Here is a 10,683-nt window from a genome sequence, read left to right as displayed (position 1 = left end):
AGTTCAAGAAATGGGTTTGGCAGCAAAGAGCAGAAAAGCGGTTGGAACAGGTAAACGAAAAAGAAGTAGCAGTCAGTGAGGAGAAGGAATGTATTTTTTGGTTGTGGACCCTGAGGACATTGGTATGAGGATCGCCCAAAACCAACCCAGCAGCCCGGTAAGCTGCATGATAACACCCAGGACTGCGCAGCAGCTGTTTCCATAGAAACAAGCCCATTGTTAGAAGACCGCAGCCAGGCAATTGCCATTTGGGTTGTCTTTTTCCAAGCTTTACCCGATTGGGGGAAAGTAGTCTCAGACTGAGACATTAAACTCAATCAGGTGTTTAGGTGTCCAAGTGCAAGTAGAACCTGGATTGCAATTGGCAGCCCCGCTGTGCAAGGTCCCCTTCATGGCTTATAGATTTGTCATCTCTATTTAGGTCCTTCTGTACTTATAGGAGCCGAGTGACCTCACTAGGTGCAGCTGTGGACGCACGAATTGTAGAGGGGCTCTTAGATTAAACTTGAGGAGAAAACCAATAACGCTTCTCATTTACTCACTGGAAAAATTTATTTCCTTACTGAACATAGGATCATTGTGATTATATGGCAGTTTCAGTGATGGTACAATACAGCAGACTGCCTAAAACAGCAGTCAAAATGTACCAGTTATGCTGCATTAGATGATGGGCAGGTGCCCTAGTGATGGTGGAACAGAATCCATCCAGCCTCGAGTCTGCCTCTCTCTGCTCACTCTGCATAACATCTCACTGGCCTGGCCAGGACGCCCTCAAGCCCAGCAGGATCTCCACGTCGCTAGCCGCCAGGCGGTACACGCCCAGCTCGTTGAGGGCGCACTCCGGGAGGGGCTGACTGGCACTGGAGACCCCATCTGCCTCCTGGTTCTGCTGCAGGACATCCCTCAGCAGGAGGGCGGATCCCAGGTTGAGGGTCAGGATGATGCAGGCCTCCTTCACCCTGGGAGGGAGGGATGAGGTGGTGCTCAGGGCTATTACAGACAGCATATCCAGCAAACATGTCTCTGTGGGGGGAGTGAGTGAGTGAATTTGCTTGAGAAAACCTGTATGAAACAAGGCTGAGTCGTGTAAGCAGGTGGTGCAGGTTTCTCTCGGTCAACACTCACTGCTTGAAGTAATTATCTGGCCTCTTGCAGTAGTGTCCAAAGAGGGGGAACAGATTCCTCGTCATGTCAAACTGCAGCTGTGCAGCCCCACCCTCGTTAAAGTGGTTGTAGAGGATCACCTAAGACAGTCAGAAGTGCAGGGAGCTGCTCACTTTTATATATCTATGTACAGCTGGCTAAGATGGCATTATAGGTAACAAATCAAAAAGAGTAGCATAATAATCTAACAATGACAGTTTTAAGGACACATTTAAGGTATTAATTTATCCAGAGATTTGCAATTTGTTCCCCCGTAATTTGTTGCCTCCGTTAAACTGATGCCAGTCCAGTTCAATGCGGCACAGTGATTTATACAAGAGATCAGGCATGAATAGCAACTCATAGCCCAGGTCCAACGTATAACTCACATCCTGGTAGAGTAAAAGGTCTAATTTCTCAGCCAGGCCCTGCCAGAAGCTCTGGAACAGCGGCAGACAGAGTAGCTGCTGCAGCTGTAGCAGCCGGTCACGCAGGCAGAGCATCATGGGACACGCTGAGCTGGACAGTGACATGGCGGCCTGGTCAGACTGCATGGGCATGGAGAGCCACCTGCGGAGGTCACACATACATGCACAAACACAAACACAATGACAGCCATTGAGTGATAAAGGGACAGGCACTAAGAGCCAGCAACCCAGGGAACACATAGGTAATAATGATGAATAATCCGCATGGACGCCAATTTATGGCACACTGCCACCAGCTTCCACAAACAGCCACTACACTGAAGCTCAGTGAGATTGCAGTGTAGTGTATTAAAAGGTAGAGCCCGACCAATACTTCAACATGCCAATATTATTGGCCAATATGAGTTAATTGGACATACAACAACGTCGGGATCCTGGTTAGCAACCCCCCCCAGGCCGACACATGGTCCAGTCCCACCCTCCAGAAATGGCCGTCTATCTACTGCAGCCAGGAGTTGCATAGGCATCCCCCTGGCCCGGTCCAGTCGCTCAGGTCCGCAGTAATCGGGATCCTGTGAACTTGACTGTAGTGCTGTAACTGACGCTTCCTCATAATGCAGGTAATGTGCCTTGTTGGAAACTCCCTGAGGAACACAAAGTCAAACAGGTGATACCAAGGATTCTCTGAAGAGACACAGTCCATCCTCATCTCAGATTTCTGGACAGCATCCATGTTTTGCCACCATACAGTAAAACAGGGAGCACCAGTGTAGTGGCTGTTTCTGGCAGTAGGTGGCAGTGTGCTGTTTTCCACCCCAACACACTATGAGCTTATAATGGATCATACACACAGCGCCCTCCACAATTACTGGAACCCCTTGTTTTTGCAAAAAGGGTTAGAAAAAAATCCACCTTTTGGTGAAGTAGTTTCATCTCATACTGAAAAAAAAGCAAGAAAAATCTGACCTTTCACTGAGAAATTTATTAAAAAGGAAAACAAATCCTTCGTCAAGAAATAATTATTTTCAACAAAACACAGTTCTGGCACCCCTGGACATTATACTGAACACAATGTAACTGAAGCATGTTTCCCATGTAAATTGTACATCTTTGAGTTGATGGGTGCCAGGAATCGTGGAGGGCATTGTATATGGTGTGACATTTTTCTTGTATTTTCATATTTATCAAAACTAATATATTACTGTTGTATTTATGTTGGGGCGGCATGGTGGTGCAGTGGTTAGCACTGTTGCCTCACACCTCTGGGACCCGGGTTCGAATCTCCGCCTTGGTCACATGTGTGTGGAGTTTGCATGTTCTCCCCATGTCGTCGTGGGGTTTCCTCCGGGTACTCCGGTTTCCCCCCACAGTCCAAAAACATGCTGAGTCTAATTGGACTTGCTAAATTGCCCGTAGGAATGCATGTGAGAGTGCATGGTGTGTGAGTGTGCCCTGCGATGGGCTGGCCCCCCATCCTGGGTTGTTCCCAGCCTCATGCCCATTGCTTCCGGGATAGGCTCCGGACCTCCCGCGACCCAGTAGGATAAGCGGTTTGGAAAATGGATGGATGGATGGATGTATTTATGTTCAAAGTACTATTTATGACAATCAAACAAGCTTACTTTTAAACTGCAGTATATTATCTTAGTCAGGACTTTAAAATAACTACACATATGTATGTTAGAAAAAAACTGAATATCGGCCAATATATTATCAGATTTTTAAATCCTCAAATATCAAACTAGATATGGGTATCAGGAAATCCTGTATTGGTCAGGCTCTACCAAAAAGACCACCCCAAGAATGTGGTCTCCTGACATCAGGCTTGCTGTTTCTTACTGAACCCCACTGTGATGTTCAAAGGCCTTCACCAAGGTCCCTCAAACTGTAATTGTTCAATGCATAATGAGTTTCTGTACGGTGTTTGTTAAATGAGGTGAGCTGATCGCCCATAACTTGTTGAAGATTAGGAAGAGAAAAAAAAATCAATCAGTTACATCAAATCAAACAATTAAACCCTGTAGCTCATTGGATTTAATGACATATAATGGCAAACCTGAAAGAGTCGCATCTTTACTGAAAAACAACCAGTCATGTCCTTCCAATAGGCACTGCTGACACACAGACTGGGGTGCTCTACAGTGCCACCCGGTGGCCTCTCACTGACCTGTCCTTACAGTAGGGTTGGGCCTTTTCTTGCACCTCTCTCATGACGGCATCGAGGAGGCGGCCCATCATGTCACCCCGCAAACGCTCCAGGAGTGCCTGCAGCTCCTCAAACAGTGACCCCTCCAGGGAGGCCAGCCGTCCTACTTCAGTGGCCCCCAGGGGGCCAAAAACCTCATCCCCCAGGGACACGGCCGCCTGCTGCAGCTGCAGGAAGAACTGGAGAGTGGGGGTCTCACAGTTATCTTAATGGACTGGCAGCCATGCAAACATGCACAGGATAGTTATATTCTATGTACCAGCATACAGCCTCTAACTAACAAATCACCAGCCACTGAAATTTTGTGACTAGCTACTCCGCCATTTTTCTGATAAATTTAGTTCAAGGCATTTTCTCAAAGGTACAATGCATACTGCTAGGATTGTTAAGCTGTTACTGGATATGTACTTTACTTGTGTATTTTAAGTTCCTGCAACTTTTACTTTCACTTCGCTAAGTCTCTGAGCCAAATAACCACTTTTTACTCTGATACATTCAGCACGACCATCATTACTTACCCAGTGCACCTGAACAGGCCTGAGAGATTCTAGGTAAAATGAGAATCACGATTTTTTTCACTCACAACCGAGACTACTCAAGAAATGTGAGAGAAAATTGCAATTTCTTTCTTTATTATTTTACCCTACAGATTGTCTTTATGAAGATGGAACAAATAATACATCGAGATGTACAATATATCAGTTGCCATACCAAAAATGTTCGATATTTAATCTTTATCAATATTCAAAGTTAGCAGTACTAGAGCTACTACTGAAATAAAGATCATGATTTCACTGTACGATCAGCCATTTTCCATAGTGGAGGAAGAGGGTTTAATAATCTCACCACTTATAAGAGGTCTCGAAGTACTGGCCAACAAAATGTTTATAATTCATTATCAAATCTGGCGAGTAGATCGACCTTTCATTTTCCAAAAAATAAAAAAGTAATTCTGCTAGTCTGCCCCATCAAGCCCCACAAGTTTAACATTTTTTCCCAAATAAAGACAAAATATACCCTTGCAAGTCAGTTTTCCTTATTGTGACAGTAACTTAAAGTGCTATATTCAAATCTGCCTTGATTGTATTTAAATGGGTTTTCATAACATCAGTAGATTTTAATGTATAGTACTTTCTACTTGAGCCTTAAGTACTTTTAAAAGCAGGTATTTTTTTACTTTTATTTAAAGTAAAAGTCATCCAATGAAATGATACTTAAGTAACAATTTGGGGTGGTATCAGTATTTTGAGTACTATTTCCACCACTAAGCAGAACTTTCCAGAATACTCCCTCTGAATGAAGATGACTCAACCTAGACCTATGGTGACTCCAAATCCAAGCAAATCCATGTCAGGAGGGATATTATGTGCTACGACAGGGGTCGTAAACTACCATTTCAATTAAAAAGGTCCAGATTTCACTTAATCACCAAGTTCTTGCTGTGTGCTGATTGGTCAGTCTCCTATAATCATGCAAGTGTTTATCTGAAACAGCTGCACGAGTCTTTCAATCAAGGAAACAAACCAGTAAAAGTACAAGATGAACCAAACAAGTTAGCCAAGCGCTGGAGCCTTTTGATTTTAAAGTAGTCTGTAAAACCTGTGGAGTATTATAGGACAGGGCACTTACCACATTGTCAGCCCAGTCGGACAGCACGGTAGAGATGTAGTTGGCGGCGTTAAGGATGGCACAGTAGCGCCCACCCAGCGGCCTGCGGGACTCCTCCTTCATCACCTGGGTGAGTCGGATGCGGAAGTCGTCCACCAGCTCTCTCTGCAGGGCCAAGAAACTGAGCTGGGCCCGCGAGCAGGGCAGTGAACGGTATCGGTCTGGGAATAAGAGGCACCATAAAAGACCAGGGATCAGCGTGATGTACTTAATCACTATTTAACCTGTTATATTTACAACTGCACCTATTATGGCATATAATTACACCTATGCCCACCAGAGAGGGCTGTACCCGTCGCGGCCACCAGAGGGGGCTGTACCCGTCACGGCCACCAGAGGGGGCTGTACCTGTGATGACAAGCAGTAGGGTCATGAAGGTTTCAGCACAGTCAGGGGCCTTCAGCTCATCCATGTCCGTGATGTCTTTGTACTGGGAGCACCATGCACCCTCAGCTGAGAGCATGGCATCTACCTTTTCCAGGGCCACTAAGGGGGAAAATAGATGAGAGGCAAAATAGGAATACAATTTGCGAAAGACACAAAAGCCCAAGGCACACAGTACCCAGACAATTTAGGTTCTATGACTCATACACACTCACTGGCCTCTAATAAAAAGGATCATAACTGCCAACCCGCTGGCACAGGGCATTTAGCCAGTAACAGTAACATAAGGACATTACATAGGCGAGTACACACACTGATGATTCGATCCGCACCCAGAGACCAGGCCCGGAACACACATCACCCGCTCTTCCTCTCCACATGCCACTCACTCTTCCTCTCCACACTGAGCCACTTCTGAAAGACAGACTCCTCTAGCAGAATGGGCAAAGCGCCGGACAGGATGCTGGGATATGTGTGTGTGCCGCGAAGCTCCCGCTCAAACTGCAGAACCTCGTCCACCAGGTGACAAAAGAGGGCGTCATCATAGAGTAGCCTCGGTGCATCCAACGCCAGCTTCTCCTGCACTAGACAGAGAAGCCCACGGCACAGCTCCACCTAATGGTGGGAAGATAAAATGGCCCATAAAGCACTGCCTTATAGAATGGCTGCAGGCAAACCTCAGTTCATAACAGGCAAAGAAACATTTATGTAAACCTGCTGCCGCACCTTTGCATTGGTCTTGGTTCCAGCATGGTCCAAAATGGGCTGGATCTTCTCCTCCATAAACTTGGAGTTGTATCCCATCCACATGAGAACCTGTGTCAGGTACCACTCCGGCTGTAAGACGGAGACAGTCACATACCTAAAGATGAGCTCATGGGAACCAATACACAGGGCTGTGCTCATCTGCTAGGAGGGTCTGACTGTAGACTTTCCCTATAGACACCTGTCAGGCCAGGTATGACATTCTCGGAAGCAGTACCGCAAGCCCTAACTTTCAGGACAGTCAGACCCAGCCCAGGGTTTCTGGTGCCTGCCTCAGGTCCTTTTGCGGTGCTTTAGAGAGACTTTAGAGGAGAAGACTTGGGTTTTAATAATCCCAGGAGGAGCTATTCATGGTACTGGTGCTTACACTGCGTATATACTATCAGCAGGTTGCAGACAAACATAGATGATAAATTAGATATATAGACAGGCAGACGGATGGATGGATAGATAGATGGATGGACGGATGGATAGATGGATGGACGGATGGATAGATGGATGGACAGTCTGTCCAAAGCCAAGCAGACCTTTTTCAATAACATGACATATACTAATCCTGGGGAAAATTTCTGCTTAAGATTTAACAGCATTTAAACTAGCAATCTGCAGATCACCTTCTATACGCATTTTCTTATTTTCAAGTATGCCCTTTATTAGGGCATATTAGCATAAAACATACCATCAGCTAGCAGATATCTGTAAAATCTCTTATATCAGAAGTGTCTTCAAAATAAACCAAATGAACAAACTAGAATCGATGCTGTTTTATGTTGAGTTTCTCAGTCTCTGCCACCAAACCCTTGTCTATTCTGGTTGCAGCATGTTCTCTACAACATCTAAGGGAAACATACATCCCAGGTCTGACCTTGCTGAGTGAATTGGTTTGCCGGTTGCCGCTGAAGTGGTACCGGAACCTCTTGCTGAGCGGCAACATCATAATCTGTATAGGAAGAGACAGGGGTGGACCTGGAGCGAGGCCTGGGCGTGGAGGGGGAGACCTCTTCTCTGAAATGAGGTCATCACTGAGGAGAAGTGTCAGGGAACTCTAAGCCAGACTTTGATTGGAGCCCTGTGGTCATGCTGATATCATGAATCTGAAGGAACCACAAGACAAGTAGCAAGTGTATTAATACTCACAGAAGTATCAGTACTAAGACTCCGAAGAGAGTACTAATAGAACCTTCTAACAGGTGGGTGGAGCAGCGAAACAGAAGGATATGAGGTCTGAAGGGACAGAAGCTGGGAGACCAGAAGCTCCAGCTGAGTGTGGAGGTCCGGGCCATTGGTGGGGGGCGAGAGGGAGGCCACAGGGGGAGACAGGAATGGCCACTGCAGCTGGGTTAGCACCTCCTCAAGGTCACTGGAGGACAGAGTGAGAGGCAGAGTTGGAAACACATAACTTCTCAACAAGTGTCTAGACATTCTGCCATTTTGAATAAAAGCTCTTTAGGTCAATGTCCTCCAAAACAACAAGGGGATTGATAATACAAAGACAAGCCACATCCCTCACACAGGCCATGCCCCTCACACCAAGAAGGCCACACTCCTTACCCAGACAGCCGGTCTTTGAGAATCTTGTGCCAGAACTGCAGCGTCTCCCGGACATAGGACTTCAGGTGTGTGCAGCCCGACTCCTGCAGGCTGAGGTCCAGTTTGGCCATCTGCCCCACAGCCCCCACTGCCTCCCATATGCTGCTGGTCATGAGGAACTGCTGGATGCTGTCACTGGCCATTTGGCCAGAGAAAGACCACACTCGTACATAGATTCGCACAAGCAAAAACATATTACAGAGAAGCTGGTACAAAACCCAGATAAGATCAAAACAGGGGCAAACAGGAGTGGACAGCACCTTGCTACTGATAACACTTTCGTTATCAATTTCCAATCTATAATTATATGCTAGAAAAAAGGCTTAATAATTAAATCCTAACCAAATATCAATGTAAATCTTCAATCAAGGAGTAAAGCAGGAAGATCTGCATAGACTGCATGTCTAACACTCTAGAGCACCCCCGGCAATGGCCATGCTGGCGCATCAGCACTAGCACGAGATTTGGTCCTTACCTCAGCTCCTCAATATAGGAGAGGCACTGTAGATACTTGAGGTGGCGCTCGATGGTGTCCAGCTGGCCCAGGGTCTGCCCCAGGCTGTCGGCCCAGGCCTGGGCGCCTTGCAGGTGCTGCTGCAGGGTGTTGGACAGGGCCCGCTCCCTCTGGAGGATCCCTTCCAGGGCCTGCTGGGAGTCCTCCGCTGCCGACAATGCCGCAGACACGCGGGGGGGCACAGAGCTGGAGATAGTAAGCACCTGTGGATAGGGGTCCATTAAAAAGTCATGTCTGAAACTGGTCAGCTTATGCAAATTTTCTATTACAGGCTTAGTTTTCATAAACCCAGTAGGAATTATTCATGGTGCTGGTGTTTACACTGGGTATATACTAATCAGCAGATTGCAGGCAAACATAGATGATAAATTAGATAGATATATATGATAGATCTATATGATACCACATCACTGTCCCATCTTTGATTTTCATTCACTGGGTTGATTGATAACTGGTTACACACAATGTTAACCTTAGCTAGAGGCAAGAGTCAGAAGATTGTAGCTAGCTAGCTGGTTGGCAGAATATGCTGCTTCAGCATATCCGAAACAAAGAAGGCGTTTATTTAATATTTAGTGTGTGGTTTGAACTGATGGTAAACACTGCCTCCTGCACGTGTTAGACCCTGACATCGCCTTTGTGATCACCCTGTGTCTGCTCAGCACTGAAATCTCAAATAGGAGCCCTATTCTATTCTGGGATAAAGCCAGGCTCTGCTGGATGCTCTTTAGCTTGCGTCCAGTAAACGCTCTAAATCTAAAGGACGAACAGGAGTATCCCATACGACCTTCTATAACAAAACATAATTCACTTCAGCTCTGTTTACTCCCGCGAATACTACTTAATTTACACACGGATTAAACAGATACCACCTGTGCTTATTTTGGTTTTATACACTTAAAACGGAGAGTAACCCGTCAGATGTCTGCCTAAACAGTTTTCTGACACGTCATGGGTAAGCCATGGTATTTGGAGCCAAAGTGGATTAAACGCTTAACTTCCCAGAGGGAAAAACACAGTGGACACCTCTCTTGTTTTCAACATCCAAGTACTGACTTAAATGACTGGTAAAGGTCGATTATGTAAACAGCAGCTGGACTGTTAACAACTAATTGTCCTTTAGTACAGCGCAATGTCTGCTTGCAGATGTAAAATGCCCCAGTCCAACTCGCAACATACTACCTGCTCCTCCAGGCGTTTGTTCTCCGCCGTCAGCCTCTCCAGCAGACCCTTGACATTCTTCAGCGATTTCAAATCGCCGCCGATTTCTCCCTCAATCAGTTGGATAACGCAGTCAGGCATCTCCTGGTCGAACTGCTCCTCAGTGAGCGCCGCCATGTCTGTGACGCGCCTCTGCTCCACGTCAACAGCTCGTACGCCCCCTGGCGGAGAGAAGCGACACGTCAGCGCATTTCCACACGTTTCAGGTTGAAAATTCGGTATTTGGCGAGGCACATCAGCCATATCAAACTAACCGTAAAGAATACAACCCAAATTCGTATTCAATATGGAATTGAGGGGGTCTGAAAACTATCACAGGCAGCAAATGTTACATTGTTTTGCATTATATGTGTCTGTGTGCACTTTATATGCGGTGCTGATGTATGAACAAGAACACCCCCCTGGAATTAATAAAGATTATCCCATATCACACGTAGACCAAAATCAACATCAACACAGCGGCAACTAAATTGGAATAATTCCGGAAAGACAACATCCTCATCCTGGGGATTAACCAGCATACACAGAACCTTTTATAATGAAACCGTATCCATCTGGATAATTATAGCACTTTTGGTTGTTGATCAATACGATTCCTCATGTTACATCTTTTTGAGGTCCCTGCTGACACCTTATTATTTAAGGTTACAGCAAGCTCCAAGTAGTTGTGACATCCAAACCGGCGTCCACTTCACAGGGTACGACTAATCCTGTAGACAGGCAGGACCTGCATATTGTCCACCTTAAGCAGATATTTTTCTTAT

General features: G+C 46.0%; 1 protein-coding gene across 1 annotated transcript; it reads right to left on the bottom strand.

Annotated features, from left to right (window-relative positions):
- Window positions 1-533: 533 nt before the first annotated feature.
- rint1 (RAD50 interactor 1) lies at window positions 534-10,139 on the bottom strand. The gene is made up of 13 exons (XM_049008983.1): window positions 9,881-10,139; window positions 8,660-8,901; window positions 8,146-8,319; window positions 7,814-7,954; window positions 7,460-7,616; window positions 6,556-6,666; window positions 6,219-6,444; window positions 5,794-5,931; window positions 5,407-5,606; window positions 3,739-3,956; window positions 1,533-1,713; window positions 1,126-1,244; window positions 534-959 (listed from the first exon to the last, which is right to left on the bottom strand). The coding sequence occupies exons 1-13, from the start codon at window positions 10,034-10,036 to the stop codon at window positions 749-751; spliced, it is 2,274 nt and encodes a 757-aa protein (XP_048864940.1). The 5' UTR covers window positions 10,037-10,139; the 3' UTR covers window positions 534-748.
- Window positions 10,140-10,683: the final 544 nt, after the last annotated feature.

The sequence above is a fragment of the Brienomyrus brachyistius genome, chromosome 3 (genome assembly GCF_023856365.1).
Source record: "Brienomyrus brachyistius isolate T26 chromosome 3, BBRACH_0.4, whole genome shotgun sequence".
Taxonomy (NCBI): domain Eukaryota; kingdom Metazoa; phylum Chordata; class Actinopteri; order Osteoglossiformes; family Mormyridae; genus Brienomyrus; species Brienomyrus brachyistius.
The sequence above is the reverse complement of the archived record's forward strand: the minus strand, read 5'-3'. Positions and strand labels throughout refer to the sequence as shown.